The sequence below is a fragment of the Plecotus auritus genome, assembly GCF_963455305.1.
Source record: "Plecotus auritus genome assembly, chromosome: 8".
Lineage (NCBI taxonomy): Eukaryota > Metazoa > Chordata > Mammalia > Chiroptera > Vespertilionidae > Plecotus > Plecotus auritus.
In genome coordinates this window covers 61451472-61475965 of record NC_137782.1, presented here as the reverse complement: position 1 = coordinate 61475965, position 24494 = coordinate 61451472, and the positions used below count along the sequence as shown (strand labels likewise).

The window sequence follows — 24494 nt, the reverse complement described above, 5'->3', positions numbered from 1 at the left end:
CCATTTCCCCTAAGAACAGGAACAAGACAGGGATGCCCACTCTTACCACTCCTGTTCGATATAGTACTGGAAGTATTAGCCATTGCGATCAGGCACGAAGAAGAAATAAAAGGCTTCCAAATTGGAAAAGAAGAAGTAAAACTGTCCCTATTCGCAGATGACATAATACTGTACATAAAAAACCCTAAAGACTCCATCAAAAAATTATTAGACTTAATAAATGAATTCAGCAATGTAGCAGGATACAAAATTAACGCCAAGAAATCTATGGCAGGAGAAAACCAAGATGGCGGCATAGGTAAACACCTAAACTGCTGCCTCGCACAACAATTTCAAAACTACAACTAAAAGACAGAACGGACACCATCCAGAACCACAGGAAAGCTGGCTGAGTGAAAATTCTACAACTAGAAGGAAAGAGAAAAGCTCACAGAGAATTGGAGGTACGACAAAGGGGCTTTGTGCGCGCAGAGAGGAAGGGCGGCTGAGAGCCTGGCTGACTTTCTCTGGCGGAAGGGGGAAGGAAGCCTCCGACCGCACTGAACCCCAGTTCTGACTGCACTGAACCCCAGTTCCGGGCGAACCCCTGGGGACCCATGCTCTTACGGGGGGAGTCTGGACTCTCGGGCAGAGACTCGAGCTGGGAAAGGCAGAAGTCTGAAGGCGCACGCAGGCCAGTGCGCACAAAGGCTGCGGAGGTTGCCACAGGCTTTCCCTAGTGGAAGGGAGTCAGAGGATCCTGACTGCACTGAGCCCCAGTTCTGACTGCAGTGAACCCCAGTTCCAGGCGAGCCCCTGGGGACCCACGCTCTTGTGGGGGGAGTCTGGACTCTCAGGCGGAGACTCGAGCTGGGGAAGGCGGAGGACCGAAAGCGCACATGCGCGCAAGGGCAAGGCTGACAGGAAGCCAAGACTGAGACTCCACCCCATCCAAGCTGAGCACAGAGGCTATTGCAATTTGGCAAGTCTAATCCTATAAGGCTGTCTCCAGCACCGAACTTCTCCCAGCATAGACACAGCTGATCCTTACAGCCAACTGGCCCGGAGGTCAATTCTTCCCAGTGATACCAACAACAATAAAGACTTAATTACAACAAGGCTGTACACACAGTCCACAAAGGGGTGCACCAAGAGTGTCCACCTCAGGTTAACTGGGGAAGCAGACCCACTGGGCCATATTGGAAACCTAGCACAAATATCTACCTTACCAACTCAGGGAATCAATGAAAATGCGGGGTCAAAGAATCAGATCACAAACGAAAGAAATGGAGGAAAACAAACGACTGGATATAGAATTCAAAACCACGGTTATAAGACTTTTTAAGAATATCCTAGAAAAGGCCGATAAATATAACGAGACCCTCGAAGATATGAAAAAGGACCAACTAGAAATTAAACATACACTGACTGAAATAAAAAATATTATACAGAGACCCAGAAACAGAATAGAGGAACACAAGAATCAAGTCAAAGAATTGAAATACAAAGAAGCAAAAAACACTCAACCGAAAAAGCAAAAAGCAAAAAAAAAAAATCCAAAAAGTTGAAGATAGTGTAAGAAGACTCTGGGACAACTTCAAGCGTACCAACATCAGAATTATGGGGGTGCCAGAAGAAGAGAGAGAGCAAGATACTGAAAACCTATTTGAAGAAATAATGACCGAAAACTTCCCCCACCTGGTGAAAGAAATAGACTTACAAGTCCAGGAAGCACACAGAACCCCAAACAAAAGGAATCCAAAGAGGACCACACCAAGACACATCATAATTAAAATGCCAAGAGCAAAAGACAAAGAGAGAATATTAAAAGCAGCAAGAGAAAAACAGTTAATTATCTACAAGGGAGCACCCATACGACTGTCAGCTGATTTCTCAACAGAAACTATGCAGGCCAGACGGGAGTGGCAAGAAATTTTCAATGTGATGAATAGCAAGAACCTACAACCAAGATTACTCTACCCAGCAAAGCTATCATTCAGAATTGAAGGGCAGATAAAGAGCTTCACAGATAAGAAAAAGCTGAAGGAGTTCATCACCACCAAACCAGTATTATATGAAATGCTGAAAGGTATTCTTAAAGAAGAGGAAGAAGAAAAAAGTAAAGAGAAAAATTATGAACAACAAATACGTCAAGTGAATTAAAAACCTGAGGAACAGAATAATCTAAAAATCAAGTGAATTAAAAACCTGAGGAACAGAATAATCTGGTGAATATAATAGAATCAGGGGCATAGAAAGGGAGTGGACTGATAATTCTCAGGGGGAAAGGGGTATGGGGGGTTCATGAAGAGAATGGACAAAAATCATACACCTATGGATGAGGACAGTGGGGGGGAGGTAAGGGCAGAAGGTGGGGTGGGAACTGGGTGGAGGGGAGCTATGGGGGGAAAAAGGAGAAATAATTGTAATAATCTGAATAAAGATTTATTAAAAAAAAAAAAAAGAAATCTATGGCATTTCTATACACCAATAGTGAACGTACAGAAAGAGAGACTAAAAAAGCAATCCCATTTGCCATCGCACCAAAAAAATTAAGATACCTAGGAATAAACTTAACTAAGGAGAGGTAAAAGACCTATATGGGGAAAACTACAGGACACGGAAAAAAGAGATAGACGAAGACATAAACAGATAGAATTGGTAGAATCAACATCATTAAAATGTCCATACTACCCATAGCAATCTATAAAATTTGCATTCTTCTTGAATAACTTTTTGCGTGTTTATGAGTTGTTTCTTTTCTGCCAATTGTCTGTTAGTGGCTTTTGCATCCTTTCTATTTGGTTATTAGGCTTTTCTTGTATTGATTTTCTATCTCAGTTCTTTCAGGTTACTATAATGTTACAAACTGTAGGTTATAAACAACAAATTTATTTTTCACACTTCTGGAGGCAGGGCAGTATAAGATCATGGCAAGGGAAGATTTGGTGTTTGGTGAAGGCCCTCTTTCATGGTACAGATTCCTGGCTTTTTTTTTTTCCTTTTTCTTTTTTGTTGCATGTTTTTTTTTTTTAATTTTTATTTTATTGTTTAAAGTATTACAAGTAGTAGTACATATATCTTTTTTCCCCATTGACCTTCCCCCAGCCTCCCCTACCTTCTGGCACATGCCCTCATCCCCCCCACCCCCATGTCTTGTGTCCATTGGTTGTGCTTATATGCATGCATACAAGTCCTTTGGTTGATCTCTTCCCCCCCCTCCCCTACACTCCCCAGCCTTCCCACTGTAATTTGACAGTCTGTTCGATGCTTCACTGCCTCTGTATCTATCTTTTTTTTCATCAGGTTATAATGTTCTTTATTATCCTTAAATGAGTGAGATCATGTGGTATTTTTCTCTCATTTCCTGGCTTATTTCACTTAACATAATGCTCTCCAGTTCCATCCATGCTGCTGCAAATGGTTAAGAATTCCTTCTTTATGATAGCAGCGTAGTATTCCATTGTGCAGATGTACCATAATTCTCTAATCCACTCATGTGCTGATGGGCATTTAGGCTGTTTCCAAATCTTAGCTTATGGTAAATTGTGCTGCTATGAACATAGGGGTGCATATATCCTTTCTGATTCGTGTTTCTTGTTTCTTGGGATATATTCCTAGAAGTGGGATGACTGGGTCAAATGGGAGTTCCATCTTTAGTTTTTTGAGGAAACTCATACTGTTCTCCACAGTGGCTGCACCATTCTGCATTCCCACCAGCAGTGCACAAGGGTTTCTTTTTCTCCGCATCCTCACCAGCACTTGCTGTTTGTTGATTTCTTGATGATAGCCATTCTCACAGGTGTGAGATGGTACCGCATTGTCGTTTTGATTTGCATCTCTTGGATAATTAGTGACTTTGAGCATGTTTTCATATGTCTCTTGGCCTTCCTTCTGTCTTCTTTAGAAAAGTATCTATTTAGGTCCGTTGCCCATTTTTTTATTGGATCATTTATCTTCCTTTTGTTAAATTGTATGAGTTCCCTGTAAATGTTGGAGATTAAACCTTTATCAGTGATAACATTGACAAATATGTTCTCCCATTCAGTGGGCTTTCTTGTTGTTTTATTGATGGTCTCCTTTGCTGTGCAAAAGTTTTTTATTTTGATGTAGTCTCATTTATTTATTTTCTCTTTAGTTTCCATTGCCCTAAGAGCGGTATCGGTGAAGAAGTTGTTTCGGCGTATGTCTGAGATTTCGCTGCCTGTGGATTCCTCTAGTATTTTTATGGTTTCCTGTCTTATGTTTAAGTCCTTTATCCATTTTGAGTTTATTTTTGTGTATGGTGTAAGTTGGTGGTCTAGTTTCTTTTTTTTTGCATGTATCTGTCCAATTTTCCCAACACCATTTATTGAAGAGACTGTCTTGACTCCATTGTATGTTCATGCCTCCTTTGTCAAATATTAATTAGCATAGTGGTTTGGGTCAATTTCTGGGTTCTCTATTCTTTCAAAAAATATATATTTTATTGATTTTTTTCCAGAGAGGAAGGGAGAGGGAAAGAGTTAGAAGCATCAATGAGAGAGAAACATCAATCAGCTGCCTCTTGCTCACCTCCTACTAGGGATGTGCCCGCAACCAAGGTACATGCCCTTGACCAGAATCGAACCTGGGACCTTTCAGTCCACAGGCTGATACTCTATCCACTGAGCCAAACGGGCTAGGGCTGGGTTCTCTATTCTATTCCATTGATCTATATGTCTGTTCTTGTGCCAGTACCAGGCTGTTTTGAGAACAGTGGCTTTGGGTAGTATGGACATTGAAAAAACCTATTAGGTATGTAAACTGACAAGTTTATAAACAATAAAAGACACAGATGGGAGAAACCAAGATGGCGGCATAGGTAATCACCTATACTTGCTGCCTCTCACAATGACATCAAAACCACAACTAAATGGCAGAACAACTACCACCCAGAACTATGGGAAAGTTGGCTGAGTAGAAGTTCCACAACTAGAGAGGTGAAGAAAGGGCATTGAGACTGGTAAGAGGTGCAGAGGTGCGGAAAGTGCTGGCACCTGGATGTGCTGCTCTTTAAACCAGGAGGGAGATACAAGCTCCCGCTTGCTCTGAACTCCAGTTCCGAGCGAGACTCTGGGGGACCCAGGCACATAAGGGGTGAAAATGGACTGTAATGCATCGGGACAGGAACGCGAGGGCGGCTTACTCTTAGAGGTGCTCGCAGCGATCATTGTTCCTGCATGGGGGTGCATGACACAGAGAACTGGGGACTTCTCCAGTTCAGGGCAGCCATTGCTGTTTGCTCTGCCCTGGTGATTCCCAGAGACCCCATCCCATCCAATTTACAACCCCACCCAATCTGTGCACATCAGCTTTTGCATATGAATGGCCTGTCCTTTCGCCTAAAACAAACTGCAACTGGGTCAGAGAGCCCCAGAGATTCCAAAAGAAGGCCCATTGCCTGGCAGCAGCAGCAGCCTTGCTTCACAGCTGGGCCTCGTCTGGGCACTTCCAAACCCCATACAAAGAGGAGGAATCTGCAGATGTCTCTGTAGCTCCTGCTGGGCGGCTCCAGACAGTGGCTGACCTTGCACCTCCTTGGAGATCCAAGAGCCAGTGTACCCTCTTGACCCTGATCCAAGAGGACAGTGGTCATAGTGAGACCATACCAGATTACAACTCTTCACATCCATAAGTGACACACTCAAGGGGCAGACTCGCCCTAGCCAGTTTGGCTCAGTGGACAGAGCAACGGCCTGGGAACTGAAAGGTCCCAGGTTCAATTCCGGTCAAGGGCACATGCCTGGGTTGTGGGCTTGATCCCCAGGGGGGGACTTGCAGGAGGCAGCCGATCCATGATTCTCTCTCATCATGGATGTTTCTATCTCTCTCTCGCTCTTCCTTCCTCTCTGAAATCAATAAAAATAAATTTAAAAAAAAGGGGGGGGGGCAGACTCAGTGAGCACCAAAGCCCTACCGAAGCAAGTCCTGCCCCATAAGGGTGTCTCCTGTGCAACAGATCTTCCAGTGTAGACACAGCTGGTCATCACAGCCAAATGGCCTGGAGGTCAATTCCTCCCAGTGATACCACCAGTAATCAAGGTTTAACTACAAGACTGTGCACACAGCCCACAAAGAGGTGCACCAAGAGCATCTATCTCAGGTGACTGGGGAGGCTGCTCCACTGGGCCCTATAGGACACAAGGCCACTCTATCAATTCAAGGAGACTCAGCAGCTACCTAGTACATAGAAACAAACCAGGGAATCAGCCAAAATGCAGAGACAAAGAAACAAGTCACAAATTAAAGAAACGGAGGAAAGCAAAATACTGGATTTAGAGTTCAAAACCACGGTTATAAGGTTACTCAAGAATCTTCTAGAAACCTCTAATAAATATAGTGAGACCCTCAAGGATATGAAAAAGGACCAATCAGAAATTAAGCATACACTGACTGAAATAAAGAATAATATACAGAGATCCAACAGCAGAGTAGAGGATCCCAAAAATCAAGTCAAAGATTTGAAATACGAAGAAGCAAAAAAACACCCAACCAGAAAAGCAAAAAGCAAAAAGAATCCAAAAATATGAAGATAGTATAAGGAGCCTCTGGGACAACTTCAAGCGTACCAACATCCAAATTATGGGGGTGCCAGAAGAAGAGAGAGAGCAAGATACTGAAAACCTATTTGAAGAAATAATGACAGAAAACTTCCCCCACTGGTGAAGGAAATAGACTTACAAGTCCAGGAAGCGCAGAGAACCTCAAACAAGAGGAATCTAAGGAGGACCACACCAAGACACATCATAATTAAAATGCCAAGGGCAAAAGACAAAGAGAGAATCTTAAAAGCAGCAAGAGAGAAATAGTTACCTACAAGGGAGTACCCATACGACTATCAGCTGATTTCTCAATAGAAACTATGCAGGCCAGGAGGGAGTGGCAAGAAATACACAAAGTCATGAATAGCAAGAACCTACAACCAAGATTACTCTACCCAGCAAAGCTATCATTCAGAATTGAAGGTCAGAGAAAGAGCTCCACAGACAAAAAAAAACTAAAGGAGTTCATCACCACCAAACCAGTATTATATGAAATGCTGAAGGGTATTCTCTAAGAAGAGGAAGAAAAAGGTAAAGATAAAAATTATGAACAACAAATACGTATCTATCAACAAGTGAATCTAAAAATCAAGTCAATAAAAAATCTGATGAACAGAATAAACTGGTGAATAGAATAGAATCAAGGGCATAGAAAGGGAGTGGACTGACAATTCTCGGGGGGGAGGTTTTGGGGGGGTGCAGGAAGAGATTGGACAAAAATCTATATCTATGGACGAGGACAGTGGGGGATGGGGGTAAAAATCGTACACCTGTGGATGAGGACGGGGGAGGGGGTGGTAAGGGCATGGGTGGGGTGGGGTGGGAACTGGGTGGAGGGAAGCTATGGGGGGAAAAAAGAGGAACAACTGTAATAAATCTGAACAGTAAAGATTTATTCAAAAAATAAAAATAAAAGACACAGATGCTTTGATCCCAAAGGTATATATTCACATGTACACAGAAGCATGTACAAAAACCTTTACTTCAATCTTGTTTGTAATAGGAAAGGTGTGAGAAAACTCTAAATGCCTATCAATTGAGGCCTGGATAAATAAATTATGGTACAATTACCCAAGGGAAAACTACAGAGCTGTTTAAAATAATGAGGCAGGTTTACATGTACTCAAATGAAACTATCCCCTAGCTCAGTGTTCGGCAAACTGCAGCTTGCGAGCCACGGTTTGCTGCTCTGTTGACTAATGAGTTTGCCGACCACTGCCCTAGTTAAACAATGACATGGAAAAAGCAAGATACAAAGCAATACACCTGTATATATCACATGTCACCTCTATATGGGGAGAAAATAAACCTAAGGTGGGAGAAGTGGGATTATTTACACACACACACAAAACATCTCTAGAATGACATAGAAGAAACTGGTAATCAGAGCTGCCTCTGAAGAGAGGATACTGGGAAAGTGGGGAAGTACAAGACATACCTCTTTAACTTTGTGCTTTCAAAAAAAAAAAGGTGGCTACATTATCAATTCAAATAAATAATTTATTCTAAAATAAAAGCTATGCTGCTTCCAAACAGGTGAGTGCTAATGAGCTTTAAAAGATTAAAATTCTGAAATGTTTTCTATATATTCTGAAATGTTTCCTGACTCCCATTTTAAGAGTTAACTTCTCAAACCATTAAGTAGTAGAAATAATAAACGACCACTTACATCAACACCTCCAAACAAGTCAAAAATATATGTATTTGGATAAGTGGTTTCTTGGGTTAGTTTCCTCTCTTCAGTAACAAATGCCATAGCCTCCATGGAGAGAAGAGGAGAAATTTCCTAGTTTAAAAAAAGTATGCAGAGAGACATTCAGTTTTTGTATCTAACACAACCAGACACCAAAGCATCAGTTTGCATTTTAATCCCAACTTAAATCCCCATGGGATAACCCCCAATGAACCACACTTCCTCATATTCAGACCCCCTACAGAATCCTCTCCCACACTGAATCTGGGCTGGTATGACTCACTTCAACAAACAGAATGTGGCAGAAGTGACACTAGGCAATTCTGGCCTAATTATTAAGAAAGACTGGCAAAGTTGGCTTTTGCTATCTTGGAACCCAATCACCATGCTGTGAGAAGTCCAACATAGGCACCTACAGAGGCCATGAGGAGGAGAACTGAAGCTAAGGACTGATATCCTTAGCTGATCTCCAGCTGACAGCACCAACCTACCAGCTATGTGAGTGAAGCCACTCTGGACCTTCCAGATGATTCAATACCCAACCCAACACCACAAGAAGCAAAAGAACCACTCAATCAAACCATTATGCAATAGTAATAGGGGTAGAAATAATAAACAACTACTTACATCAACACCTCCAAACAAGTAAAAAATATATGTATTTGAATAAGTGGTTTCTTGGGTAAGTTTCCTTATCCCAAAAAATTGTTACAGATATATAGTGATTATTATCTCAAGGTACTAAGTTTTAGGATGGCTGGTTCTGCAGCAATAGATAACCAAAACATTGCTCGTGTCACCTCTTCCAGGAAGTCTTCTCATTCCCTTCAGCAGAAGCATTCTAATGCACCTCTGAACCCCCAAAGAAATCTGTAATTCATTGTGGCATTTAGTACCTTTACTTCGTACCTCTTTACAAACTTATGTTACTTCTTCCCTAGATTAAATATTCCTCAAAGATAAGACAAACAGATTCCTCTTTGTATTCTCCCTAGCAGGTATTCAATACAGTCAATACAGTGTAGAGGTTCTCAAATTTGGTGGGGCCAAAGAATCCTTTATTCATATGGAACAGAGGTAATAGGAAAAAATAATAATCTTACAGAAAAGTTGATATAACAAAAGTTGTAATAATAGTAGTAATAGCTAATTTATTTAGTGCTTGAGTCTAAGCACTTCATGTATTACCTCTTTTAATCCTCCCTGTATAAGATAATAGTAACTTATCCCAAAATTTTACAGATAAGGAAGCTGAGGCAATGTCACACAGTGGTAGAGCCAGGATTTAAGTGTAGGAAATCTGGCTCCAGAGTCTGTGCTTGTAAAGCATAACTATTTTGGGTGAAAAAGTAGGAAGAATCCAGGACCCTACTCATGTTCTCCCAGCAGGAACCTGAGGGAAAATGGAACACAATAGGCAAGAGCAAACATTGTATGCTCAAACACTGGTGAGCATCAGAATCATCAGAAGGGCTTCTTAAAATTCAGACTACTGGGTCCCACCTGCAGAGTTGCAATGGGTCTGAGGGGGGCCTGAGAATGTGCATTTATAACAAGTTTCCAAGTGATGCTGATGCTGTTGGTCCAAGCACCACACATCAAGAAAAAGCAGAACTCACTCTTACAGATCACCTGTTATATGCCAGGCACTGGGCTTTTACACCTTAGTTCATTTAATCCTTAAAATAATTCAATGAAGTAAGTATACTTTTACTCATTTTATATGCAAAAAAACACTATCATAAAGTTGCCTAGGGTCACATAATTAGTAAGTGACTGAACCACTTTTTCTGGATCTTATTTTTCTCATCCATAAAACCAGGAAGTACTTCCTGCTGGCAACCTAGTACAGTGGAAGCTGGTCTTTGGATAATATAAATCTGGGCTCATCACATAGTAGCCACAAGGTTTTGGGCAGGTTATTGTCGAGTCTTGTTTTTTTCCAACTGAAAAAGAGAATATAAAAAACAGCTGGATTTTGTCTACCCAGCAGCTTTATCTCTTCTTCAGGTAACAACTGCATTTCCTTAGAGCAGTGTTCGGCAAACTGGCTCGCGAGCCACGGTTTGCCGCTCCGTTGACTAATGAGTTTGCCGACCACTGCCTTAGAGGAAATGCCCCTCCCCACTTTGCACATAGTTCTGCTAAGGTTGTCAACAAGCAACTCAGTCCCAGCCCCTAGCCAATAGTCTCTCATTCCCCTCACCTGAGTGGCTAACCCATGTTATAGAAATGTCACCCAAGACCTATGATTACACGGAAGAACTTGGGGTCACACACAGATGTCAAGACAAGAAATGTACAGCCTCCATGGACACAAACAATGAGGTAGGTGAGGCCCTGAGGTGGGGGGTGAGGGTGGGATGGAGGGGGTCAATGGGGGGAAAAAAGGGGGACATACGTAATACTTTCAAAAATAAAGAATTATAAAAAAAGAAATGGACAGCCTAACTGTTCAGCTCCTGAATTCACACCTGTGCTTGTCAATTATGTAAGACAATAAAGGATCTTTTTTTTTTCCCTAGTCTGAGTGAGTTACTGTCACCTACAATCAAAATATTCTAGAGACTAATACAAAAAAACACCACCCATCTCACAAAGTTAACATAAGAATTAAATATGCCTGGTACACAGTAAATTTCAAATAAGCATTTGCTGGATGAATAAAGAAATGATGATCACACAGCAAGCACTCACTATTAATTTTCCTCATTCTACTTCTTTTTCCTCCTCCTTCATATTTCAAATTTTGCAGGAATCAAATGAAATTAATATATAACTCTTTACAAAGTGTTTTTTAACAAGTGTAAAAGACTATAATTATTTCTACCCTAGTCAGACTATGAGAAGATCAAAAATACAAAACATTTCTTTTATTCCCCCTCAAATTAATACACGACTTTTAATGCATCTTTAAAATGTCTTACATAAGTGTAAGGAACCATCCAGCATTTTGTTTCTGTAGCTGAAAAACTTAGACCTTATTCATCAGCTTGGTGAACTGTTCTTTTTTCAGAAACATAGATACCATCCAAATTTTTCCTGATATCCTTGTTTTTTAACTGTTTTGGCTTGCTGAATCAAAGCAGCTGAATTTGATACAAGTTCAAGGTCGTTTCCTTCAAGAATTAACTCATCTTTCTGGGCTTGTGATACTGAACAAGCAACACCTGACCTCATCCAAACCCTGTGGATATATTTCTCGCCCAAGAAATTTCTGATTTCAACAAGAGAACCATTCTCCTGAATAATGACATTGATGGGGAAGTGAGCACACACACAGCCTTCATTGTGTAAGGCAGTGGTTGGCAAACTGCGGCTCACGAGCCGCGGTTTGCCGCTCTGTTGACTAATGAGTTTGCCGATCACTGACCTAGACTCTCAATTCCAATAATTACAGGCTGTTGTTGTTCCTTGTGATTAAGCCCCTATCCCAGTGGTCGGCAAACTCATTAGTCAACCGAGCAGCAAACTGTGGCTCGCAAGCCGCAGTTTGCCGACCACTGGTGTAAGGGAAGCCCAGTGTAACACCCATGATCATGTCTGTACATAACTGCAGATGGTACAAACGGTAACCAGATCCTTTCTATTTCCCCACCAGTTATCAACCTGTAGCCCAGCCATGGGCAAACTACGGCCCATGGGCCGGATCCGGCCCGTTCAGCTGTTCTATCCGGCCCGTGGAGCCAAAAGAGCGGAGGGTTCTCTTGCTCTCCCCTCCGCTCCTTTACTTTGAATTTATATTAGTTCACACAAACACTCCATCCATGCTTTTGTTTCGGCCCTCCGGTCCAGTTTAAGAACCCATTGTGGCCCTCGAGTCAAAAAGTTTGCCCACCCCTGCTGTAGCCTCTTCTTTTTCTTTCCAAGGAGATTTGAGTTCTACATCAATGTGATTGAAGTCCCTTAGCAGGGTGCCTCTGGGGTCCTTCACAATAATTGTGTGTCCCTTCAGAGCAATGTCCACATTTTCTGAAATGTCGACTGTGATTGCTCAGAATGGTCTTCATTCTCACAGTGGATTCAGCTCAAAACATCTCTTCTTAAAGGTAAAGATTAAGCTTATTCTGGAGCCTGTTATATTTTAGAATGACTTACATGATATAAAAATCAAAACTTCACCTATGAAGAACAATGTATCATTAAGTTTCATTATGACCAAATGTAATTTGCATGGGTTTTAACTGCAGCTAAAGCTGGTGCTCTAAATTCAAATTTGGACCCACCCTCCTCATACCCCCAAACTAAAGTTTATATATAGTAACTCCAGACCTCTAAATCAGAAACTCAAGAGAATGGGACACACCACTCTGTTTTAACAAGCCTTCCAGATGATTAAGTTTGAGAATGGCCTTACCATAGCTCTCTGCATTCTTTCCATCTCTCTCCCAACCACCAAGCCCAGTCCATTCAATCTTCTTATGTTAGTCACTAGAGGCCCAGTGCACAAATTCATGCACCAGTGGGGTCCTTTGGCCTGGCCTGTGGGATTGGGCCGAAACTGGCTCTCCAACATCCCAAGGGGTCCCGGATTGCACGAGGGTGCAGGCCAGGCCAAGGGACCCCACCAGTGCACGATCAGGGCTGGGAGGGACACAGGAGGTAGGCCAGCCAGGGAGGGACTGTGGGAGGACTCCAGGGCATGTCTGGCACGTCTTGCTCAGCCCCGATAGGCCAGATCCCATCAGTAAGCTAACCTACTGGTCAGAGCATCTGCCCTCTGGTGGTCAGTGCATGTCACAGTGACTGGTCGACGGGTCGACTGTCTGCCTCCTGGTGGTTAGTGCATGTCATAGCGAGCGGTTGAGCAGCCTTAGCATATCATTAGCATATTACGCTTTAATTGGTTAAACGGACAACTGGACAACCAGACACTTAGCATATTAGGTTTTTATTATATAGGACAGTGGTCGGCAAACTCATTAGTCAACAGAGCGGCAAACCGCAGCTTGCGAACTGCGAGCGGTTTGCTGACCACTGATATAGGATAATTGTCAATAACCACAAGTCCACTTCCATGAAATGTGGGATCTTTTAAACCCTATTCAAAAAGAATGCCATCTCAATCCCAGGGCACAGTGTTGACCTCCCAAATTAAGCAAGCACTGACACAAAGTCCAGAAGGACATCCACAGGAAACTCACTGGTGATTATCCTTTGGTGTTGGGGGTTTTATTTTCTTCTTTGCACTTTTTCTGAACTTCCCAAATTTTCTACAGCTTACGTAATAAAAACAGAAAAATTTTAGAAGTAGACTGAGAGATTTTTTTTTAAAAGCAGACATCTTGTGTCACTTGGATGCTCTGAATGCAGCCCCTTCAAAGCCCAAAAGAATTACCTTGAGAATGTTTTGACACTCAACGAAGTCACTGTGGAGGTGGCTGGTTGCATACAGCTTAAGGAGCAGCTGAGGAATTCCACTCCATTTGGACTGTTTGTCCCTCTCCGTCAAAAATGTCTCAGTGAACTGTGAGTCAAAAAAAAAGAAAACATTTTACTGGTGAGGAAAGAACTACAGTTGAGCTTGAACAACATGGGTTTGGACTGTGTGGGTCCACCTATATGTGAATTTTTTCAGTAAATATACAGTCGGCCCTCTGTATACCCAGGTTTTGCATCCCAGATTCAACCATCCTGGGATTGAAAATAGTATCGTATTTTCAAACTGTGGTTGGGAGTCCACAGATGTGGAGGGGCGACTATATGCAATGTTCCTCTGACATTTTATAAAAGGGACTTGAGTATCTGTTTGTTATCTGCAGGGATCCTGGAACCAATCCCCGATAGATACTAAGGGACAACTGCATTAGCATACAGGGCAAAGAAGAGCAACTGTCTCCCCAACCCTCCCTACCCGGACAAATAATTCAAAGACCTCTTTCTAGAAACCTTCAAAAGCTCCTCAGTATCCTATAAGTTAAAAGTTAACTCTTGCCTTGTGATACAACACCCTTCATATTCTATCACCTACTTTCCTTTCTAGCTGCATCTCTTTCCCAATGCACACTCTAGGGTCCAAATACACACGTTCTTTCTCTTTGCCCCGCTGCACAGGTTCTTCCCCTAAAATGTCCTCTCCTTGTCTTTCTACCTGGAAGCTTCTTCTCCATCTTCAAAATGCAAACCAAACAGCCAGAAAATTTCCTTGATTGGCCTTTACCTCTCTTTTCTAAAAGAGTAGGTGCCCTTCTGCTGGGCCCTTATCGAACATTTATCCTACTGTGTCATAATTAATAGTTCATGTGTTCACCTCCTCCTGTAAACTACAAACTCCTTTAGAGTAGGTACCAAGCTGTTGTTTGTCGTGCATACCTTCTCTCTCTCAAAAAATGCCAGGCACTAGTTTAATGATAGGTACATTAATCAATTATGGCACATTTCCACTAACACTAGTGGGACAAACTACTATCAGGGGCCAGATATGAATTATTTTCATGTGCACCTGTCCCTCAACCAGGTAAAAGCTCCTGGTAACTGTTACTATAGGACATGCAAGTCTTCAATAATGTCTTAGTCTATCCTGATACATGTTGGTCCTAATACCTAGACAAGTACCATTATCCTTCCTGAGCATGTTTTAACTGTAAAAATAAGATAATACTGGGGTAATGGGAGGTAATGTTTGTGAGAGTAACTTGTATTAGGATAAACCATAGGAAATTACCATTTCTGTAGGTAAAAAAAATGATAGAATATTAGGAATTTAATATCATTCTAAAGCTCAAATCAATGCAAATCCAAAAACAACGGGAAAACCACCTTTCCTTTCCTTGAAAGGGAAACAAACACACACTATGACTTTATGGAACTTAGCAAAAACAGTGTTTACAAATTTATAGCTGTAAACATTTATATTTTTAAAAGAGGTGATCTCAAATTACTTATTCAAACTTCCACCAAAAGAAAGTAGAAAAAAAGGAGTGAACCAAACACAAACCAAACACAAGGAAATAAAAAAATATTATTGTAAATTAAATGATAGAGAACAGAAAAATAATAGAGAAAAATCAACAAAATCAAAAGCTGCTTCTTTGAAAAAGAGTGAAAACTTTACTTACACTGACCAACTTACACGGACTCAAATTACTAAATTCAGGAATGAAAGATTAAATATTACTAGCAATCTTACCAAAATAAAGTTTATACTAGTAAGTGAATACCAGGAACAACCGTATGCCAACAAATTATAAAACTTCTGTGAAATAAACAAGTTCTTAGAAAGATGCAAACAAAAGAAACTGACTCAAGAAAAACACACACAGAACATCTGATGGCTCTACAAGAGATCAAGTTAGCAATTTAATAAAAAAGAAAGAAAACCACCCACAAAGAAAAGCTCAAATCGAGATGCTTCTACTAAATACAAAGGAACACCTCCCAACTCATTCTATGAGGCCAGTATTACTCTGATACCAAAAATCAGACAAAGAAGAACACCACACAAAAACTACAGTCCAATATCTCTTATGAGAATAGACATAAAAATCCCCAGAAAAATATTAGTAAAGCAAATCCAGCAACATATAAAAAGAATTATACACCAAGACCAAACAAGTATTCCAGGAATGGAAAGTTGGTTCAACGTACAATCAATGTAATCAATTTGATAAAGGTTATTTACCAAAAATCCACAGCTGTCATCATAATTAATGGTGAAAGCCTGAATGTTTCCCACTAAGATCAGGAAAAAGACAAGGATGCTAACTCTCACCACATCTACTTAACATTGTACTAGAAATTCTAGTCAGAGCAATTAGACAAGAAAAAGAAATAAAAGCATCCAGATTGCAAAGAGAAAAAAGCAAAACTATATTTTCAGATGGCATGATCTTGTATATAAAATATAGACTGGGGCAAAAGTAGGATTATAGTTGTTCATATGGAAAATACAATAATCCTATATAATAAAATATGCTAATTATCCATTACGCTTTGAGGCGTAACGACTAACCATGTAACGACCAGATCATGGATCTGCAGGAGGGTGGGGCAGCGAACTACAAGTGGGCAGCGAAAAGCTACAGGAAGGGGCAGGGCAGCAAGCTATGGGGGGGGGGGAAGGGGAAGGGGCCAGGGGGAGCTACAGGAGGACAGGGCAGCAGGCAGAGAGCTATAGGAGGGCGGCAGAGAGCAACTGGCGCACGGATTTGTGTGCGAGGTTACTAGTTAAATAATAATACCAGAATATACTCTGTGTTTCGTGTACGCACAGCTGTAAATCTACTTTCATCCCATCCTGTATATTAAGGAACACACACAAACTATTAAAGCTAATAAGTTCGGCAAGATTGCAGGATACAAAATCAATATACAAAAATCAGATGAATTTCTATACACTTGCAATAAACAACCCAGAAACAAAATTAAGAAAACAATTCCATTTATAATAGCATCAAACAGAACAAAATACTCAGAAGCAATTTTAACTAAAGGAATACAAGACTTGTACAATGAATTATAAGACATCAGAAATTTAAAAATATCTAAATAAATGGAAAGACATCAATGTTCATGGATTGGAAGATTTAATATTGCTAACATGTAATACTTCCCATACTGATTCAATGTAGTTCCTATCAAAATCCAAGTTGGCTCCACAGCGGAAATTGACAAACTAATCCTAAAATTCATATGGACATGTAAGGGATTCAAGATAGCCAAAATAATCTCGAAAAAGAAGAATGAAATTGGAAAAAAAAAATCACACTTCCCCATTTCTAAATTTATTACAAGTCTATAATAAGACCATGACTGGCCCAAGGGCAGACATTTAGATCAATGTAATAGGACTGAGACTCCAAAAATAAACACTTAACATTTATGGCCACCTGATTTATGGCCACTTAACAATAGTATCAAGACAATTCTTCACATCATATTAAAAAATGAACTCAAAATCAAGGACCTAAATGTAAGGGCTAAAACTGCATGAATAAAACATAGGTATACATTTCATGACCTGAGATTAAGCAATGATTTCATAGATATGACACCTAAAATATATGCAGCCAAAGGAAAAAAAATAAACTGAACTTTTTTAATATTAAAGAAGTTTGTGGGGAAGAAAACAAGATGGCGGCAAAGGTAAACACCTAAACTGCTGCCTTGTACAACAATTTCAAAACTACAACTAACAGACAAAACGGACATCATCCAGAACCACAGGAAGGCTGGCTGAGTGGAAATTCTACAACTAGAAGGAAAGAGAAAAGTGCACTGAGATTCAGAGGAGCTGTAGAAGGCAGAGGTACCGAGGCGTGCGTGCAGAGAGGGCTGTCAACTGAGTACGCGGCTGGCTTTCTCAAGTGGGAGGGAGACAAAAGCTCCCGACGGTTCTGAACTCCAGTTCCAGGCGAGACTCTGGGGACCCAGATTCATACGGGGAGAAACTGGACTGTCAGGAAAGAGAAAAGCACAATGAGACTCAGAGAACTGCAGAAGGCAGAGGTACCAAGGCGCGCGCACGCGGAGAGGGCTGGCAACAGAGTACGCAGCTGGCTTTCTCAATCAGGAGGGAGACAAAAGCTCCCGACGGCTCTGAACTCCAGTTTCTGGGGATCCAGACTCATTCGGGGAGAAACTGGACTGTAAAGAAAGAGAAAAGCACACTGAGACTCAGAGGAACTGCGAAGGCAGAGGTACCAAGGCACACACGCGGAGAGGGCTGGCAACTGAGTACGCAGCTGGCTTTCTCAATCGGGAGGGAGACAAAAGCTCCCAAAGGCTCTGAACTCCAGTACTGGACGAGACTCTGGGGACCCAGACTCATTTGGGGAGAAACTGGACTGTCTGGCAGCAGGCGAAACTCGAGGGCAGCTTTCTCTCAGAGGTGCTTGCAGCAATTACTGCGGGACACTGAGACCCAGGGGCCTCTTAAGGCAGGGCTGTCGGGAAGTCATTGCTGTCTGCTCCACCCTGAGACTGCGCCCCATCCAAGCTGAGCAGAGGCTTTTGCAAGTCTTGTCTCATAAGGGTGTCTCCAACACAAAAGTTCTCCCAGCGTAGACACAGCTGATCCTCAGAGCCAATTGGCCTGGAGGTCAATTCCTCCCATTGATACCAACATCAATCAAGGCTTAACTACAACAAGACTGTGCATGCAGCCCACAAAGGGGTGCACCAAGAGTGTCCACCTCAAGTAACTGGGGAGGCTGAGCCACTGGGCCCTACAGGACACCTAGCACACAAAGCCACTCTATCAACTCAGGGAAGCAGCCAAAATGCAGAGACAAAGAGGTCACAAACGAAAGAAATGGAGGAAAGCAAACAACTGGATATAGAGTTCAAAACCACAGTTATAAGGTTACTCAAGAATCTTCTAGAAAAGGCCGATAAATTTAGTGAGACCCTTGAGGATATGAAAAAGGACCAACTAGAAATTAAGCATACACTGACTGAAATAAAAAAAAATAATATACAGAGATCCAACAGCAGACTAGAGGATCCCAAGAATCAAGTCAAAGATTTGAAATACAAAGAAGTAAAAAACACCCAACCAGAAAAGCACAAAGAATCCAAAAATATGAAGATAGTGTAAGGAGCCTCTGGGACAACTTCAAGCGTACCAACATCCGAATTATGGGGGTGCCAGAAGAAGAGAGCAAGCAAGATACTGAAAACCTATTTCAAGAAATAATGACCAAAAACCTCCCCCACCTGGTGAAAGAAATAGACTTACAAGTCCAGGAAGCACAAAGAACCCCAAACAAAAGGAATCAAAGAGGACCATACCAAGACACATCATAATTAAAATGCCAAGAGCAAAAGACAAAGAGAGAATATTAAAAGCAGCAAGAGAGAAACAGTTAGTTACCTACAAGGGAGCATCCATACGATCGTCAGCGGATTTCTCAACAGAAACTATGCAGGCCAGACGGGAGTGGCAAGAAATATTCAAAGTGATGAATAGCAAGAACCTACAAACAAGATTACTCTACCCAGCAAAGCTATCATTCGGAATTGAAGGGCAGATAGAGCTTCACATATAAGAAAAAGCTAAAGGAGTACATCACAGCCAAACCAGTATTATATGAAATGCTGAAAGGTATTCAAGAAGAGGAAGAAGAAGAAAAAGGTAAAGATAAAAATTATGAACAAATACATATCTATCAATAAGTGAATCTAAAAATCAAGTGAATAAAAATTCTGATGAACAGAATAAACTGGTGAATATAATAGAGTCAGGGGCATAGAAAGGGAGTGGACTGACAATTCTCAGGGGGAAATGGGTGTGGGGGGTGCGGAAGAGACTGGACAAAAATCGTACACCTATGGATGAGGACAGTGGCGGGGGGGGGTAAGGGCAGAGGGTGGGGTGGGAACTGGGTGAAGGGGAGTTATGGGGGGAAAAAAGAGGAACCACTGTAATAATCAGAACAATAAAGATTTTTTTTTTTAAAGTTTGTGCTTTAAGGGACACTACCAAGAAAGTGAAAAGACAATCCACAGAATGGGAGAAAACATTTGTAAATCATATAAGGGCCTGATAGAGGTCTAATATCAAGACAATATAAAGAATTCTTACAACTTAATAATAAAGACAAATAACCAAATTAAAAAATAAACAATAGGCTAAAAATAAAACAACAACAATACTATGAGAAATAAAGAATTCCTTTGACAGGCTCATCTGTAGACTGGACATGGCCAAGGAAAGAATATCTTCAAGATAAAAACTTCCCAAACTGAAATACAAAGAGAGGGAAAAAAAATGGGGAAAAAACCCAATATATGTATAATTGGAATACCAGAAAAAATATATTTAAAATAAAGATGGCTAAGCTTTATTGTGTTTTGTGTGAGATCCATCACAGAATAAAATCTTTTGACCTCCAAAAGCAAGTACACAGCTTTATCTCCCCAGATCCTCCATGTCAAAACCGTGTGCTATCTTGGGGTTGTCTTTCTGGATATGAAGGTTTACCATAGATCTGCTGTGATGATCTTTAACATAAAATCTTTTGTAAGCTAAGCAACCATGGTAACTGCTGCTACCAATCAATAGTATTCAGGCAATCAGGCTCCACTGTACATGGAAATAATGACAAATTCTACATGTAAAAAATTGTTTTCTTGTCATTATTGACGTAAATTATCAACAAAAATGTGACAAAAGATAAAATGATATGGAGCCAATGGTAATTTAATTATCTTCTCTTAAGACAATAGATCTTATAATAGAAGAAAAACTTCACTCATTAGTGATATGACTGTATAACACTGAATTGTTCTCTTCAGATATAATTAAAACATCAAGATGACTCTAACTGACTTTGGTCCAGTGTCCAAACTCATCAGTAGTGAGAAAACAATGGAAAAACATGTATTCCTTCTCCTTTCTTCTCCAAGAAAATAAATGAATCCAGAACAATGCCCAGAATCATAACTAATTAACTCAGACATGCCATTTCTGGAGTATATAAATGAAATACCATACGTACTCCTCTGAACTACAGCTGTATCTTTATAGAACACAATAGGAAACTGAGTTGTGTAAAAGATTCTGAGGGCTTAGGAGGATACTGATTGGTAGAGAACCAAACAAACCCACTGCCAAGTCAGTCAGATGTTCAGTTTTCCAATAAAGGTCCCATAAACAACTACCTCAAGTACATTGACAGTCAACTGCCAAAACAACAGCTTCTCTGTTTTCCAAAGCAGTATCTATATACAATCCATAAACAAACTGTAAAAGATGTTGTACATCTGAATAACAACAGTTGCAAAGTTATTTTTGGTTGGAAAAGACTATACCCCTACTTTTAACTTGAGTGGAATTCTGATCAGGGAAAGAATCCTATTGTGAGCATTTCTAACGTTCCTGTATGGACATGTGCAACAATGCTATGAGCTGCCAAACAGAAGATTCTGATAAATGAAATTGACACTTCAGCCCTAGCCGGTTTGGCTCAGTGGATAGAGCACTGTGGCCTGTGGAATGAAGGATCCCAGGTTCGATTCTAGTCAAGGGCACATGTTCGACCTTCAGTAAGGGGCATGCAGGAGGCAGCCAATCAATGATTCTCTCTCATCATTGATGTTTCTATCGCTCTTCCTTTCCCTTTCTCTCTCTGAAATCAATAAAAATATATTAAAATAAAACAAACAAAAACTTTGATACTTCAAGTGAAAAAAAAAAGGCTGAGAATTTTCCAAAAGTAATAACACCAAACCACAGATCTAGAAAATTCAGGAAACACTAAACAGGATAAATAGTTACACCTACACATATCACATCCAAACTTCAGAAAACGAGAAAAATCTTGAAAGAATCCAGATGGTAAATTTATGTTATTTTACCAATATCCTATATAATAAAACCCTAATATTCAAATTGACCGAATGGCGGAATGACTGTTCACTATGATGCACACTGACCACCAGGAGGAGATGCTCAATGTGGAAGCTGCTCCCTGGTGGTCAGTGCGCTCCCACAGGGGAAGCACCACTCAGCCAGAAGCCGGGCTCTTGCTACTCCTTAGCGCTGCCTCCCGCCTCTGCTGCAGGCAGGCAGTAAGGAGCGAGGGGTTCTGGACTGCAAGAGGGTGCAGGTGGGCTGAGGGACCACCCCGAGTGCATGAAATTTTGTGCACTGGGCCTCTAGTTTTTAATAAAAGGAAATATAAGAGGGGTCATCATTACTGATCCCTTAGACATGAAAAGGATAATAAGGAATATGATGAAAAAATATGCCCACAAATTTGATTACCTAGATCAGCAATTTTCAACCTTTTTCATCTCATGGCACACACAAACTAATTACTAAAATTCTGTGGCACACCAAAAAATACATATTTTAAAAGTATATAAATATATATTTTTTGCAGATCTGACAAAAATAGGTATAATTTTGACTCATTCACACTAGACAGCTATTGTGTTGGCTGTTCTCATTTTTTAAATTTGACAATTTAAGGGAAAAGAGGTCAATGCCCCTGACTAAATAGTCAGGTATTATATGTTTTGAAAATTCTTGCAGCACACTGGTTGAAAATCACTGACCTAGATTAATCAGACTATTCCTTAAAGACACAAACTTTATTAAAACTCACATAAAGAGAAACAGCTATGTTGATAAACCTATGTCTATTAAAAATAATGGTAAATAATTTAAAGAATGGTAAAGTCTCTGAATATATACTTTTCCAAAGTAGATATATAAATAGGCAATAAGCACAGGAAAAGATGCTCAACATCACTAGTCATCAGGAAAATCAAATCCAAAATAAGATACCACTTTATACCTACTAGAATGGCTATAATTAAAAAGACAGATAATAACAAGTGTTGACAAGGGTGTGGAGAAATTGGAATCCTCATAAATTACTGGTGAGAATGTAAAATGGTACAGCCACTTTGGAAAAAGAGTTTGGCAGTTTGTAAAAGAAGTTAAATATAGAATTACTATATTGAGCCAAAAGAAATGAAAACAGATATCCATGAAAAATCCTGTACACAAATATTCATAGCAGCATCCTATCTAATAAAAGAGTAATATGCAAATTAATAATTACTCTGCTACACCTACCAGCCACGCCCACCAGCCAATCAGGAGTGAATATGCAAATAAACCCATCCAAGATGGCTACGGCCACAGAGAGCAGGAGGGAGGCTTGGGTATCCCCGGCAATGGAGGAAGCCAAGCTTTACGCCTGCCCTTGCCGGCCTAGGCCTCCACTCAAGGCTACAAAGTTTCAATGATAGAAGATACATAAATCCAAACAGAAATGGCTGCCGCCACGGAGCAAACAGAAGGCTTGGCTCCATTCCAGGCTACAAAGTTTCAATTGTAGAAGATAAATAAACCCCAGATACCAGGGCCTCTGCTTGGGTCCCCAGGGGGCGTGGCCAGCCTGCAAACCACCACAGGCCCCTCGCCCAGGCCGCCCCACGCCCCAAGGGAACCCCCACCCTGATCCGGGACACCCTTCAGGGCAAACCAGCTGGCCCTCACCCATGCACCAGGCCTCTATCCTATCTAATAAAAGAGTAATATGCAGATTGACCATCACTCCAACACACAAGATGGCTGCCCCCATGTGGTCAAAGACCCTGCCCCCATGTGGACACAAGATGGCCACCACAAGATGGCCAGCAGGGGAGGGCAGTTGGGAGGGACCAGGCCTGCAAGGGAGGGCAGTTGGGGGCGATCAAGCCTGCAGGGGAGGGCAGTTAGAGGTGACCAAGCTGGCAGAGGAGGAAGTTGGGGGCGACCAAGCCTGCAGGGAAAGGCAGTTGGGAGGGACCCAGGCCTGCAGAGGAGAGCAGTTGGGGGGGACCAGGCCTGCAGGGGAGGGCAGTTAGGGGTGACCAGGCCTGCAGGGGAGGGCAGTTGGGGGGGACCCAGGCCTGTAGGGGAGAGCAGTTGGGGGGACCAGGCCTACAGGGGAGGGCAGTTAGGGGAAAACAGGCTGGCAGGGGAGCAGTTAGGCATCAATCAGGCTGGCAGGGGAGTGGTTAGGGGGTGATCAGGCTGGCAGGCAGAAGCGGTTAGGGGCAATCAGGAAGGCAGGCAGGCGAGCAGTTGGGAGCCAGCAGTCCTGGATTGTGAGAGGGATCCCAGATTGGAGAGGGTGCAGGCTGGGCTGAGAAACACTGCCCCCCCCCCCCCCGTACACGAATTTCGTGCACCGGGCCTCTAGTTATTCATAATAACCCAAAAGTGGGAGAAAAACAAGTCTACCAACTGATGAATGGATTTAAAAAATAAAATACACACATATAATGGAACATTATCCTATCTAATAAAGAGGAAATATGCTAATTAACTGTCACACACTCATAAAGATGGTGGCACCCATAGCCAATAAGGAGGGAATATGCTAACTGACTGCCACGCCCTCAAAGATGGCGGCACCCAGTCCCCTCAGCCCCGCCAGGGCAGCAGGCACGTGGCATGGCTGGGCCCGCCCCCAGGTGGGTCTGGCTGCTCTGCGCACCTGCCTCCAGAGTCCCCCAGTCCCCTCAGCCCCGCAGCCGCCCAGTGCTGGTCCGAGGCACAGGCAAGCCTCAGATGTCGGCTGCCCAGCCGCCCAGGGCTGGCCTGAGGCGCAGGCTAGCCTTGGATGGCGGCTGCCCAGCCAACGCCCGAGGCACAGGCAAACCTCGGATGGCAGCAGCCCAGCTGACGCCCGAGGTGCAGGCAAGCCTCGGATGTCGGCTGCCCAGCTGCCCAGCTGCCCAGGGCTGCCCGAGGCTCAGGTAACCAGGGCTGGCTAAGGCTTGCGCTGCCAGCAGTGGCAGCAGCAGAGATGTGATGG

General features: G+C 42.0%; 1 protein-coding gene and 1 pseudogene across 8 annotated transcripts in view; both read right to left on the bottom strand.

Annotated features, from left to right (window-relative positions):
* The window catches only part of TRPC4AP (transient receptor potential cation channel subfamily C member 4 associated protein), a 106885-nt gene that overhangs the window by 63208 nt on the left and 19183 nt on the right, over nt 1-24494 (bottom strand). For all 7 annotated transcript variants that reach the window (XM_080685209.1, XM_080685208.1, XM_080685211.1 and 4 more), the window contains exons 2-3: nt 13574-13702; nt 8212-8328 (exon numbers count right to left, since the gene is read on the bottom strand). In XM_080685209.1, coding sequence (XP_080541335.1) covers nt 8212-8328; nt 13574-13702 — 246 coding nt within the window. The remainder of the gene's footprint in view (nt 1-8211; nt 8329-13573; nt 13703-24494) is intronic.
* On the bottom strand, nt 11217-12245 carry LOC308256033 (large ribosomal subunit protein uL6-like; annotated as a pseudogene). Its single transcript has 3 exons — nt 12079-12245; nt 11737-11844; nt 11217-11519 (listed from the first exon to the last, which is right to left on the bottom strand). The product of its transcript is annotated as a large ribosomal subunit protein uL6-like (transcript).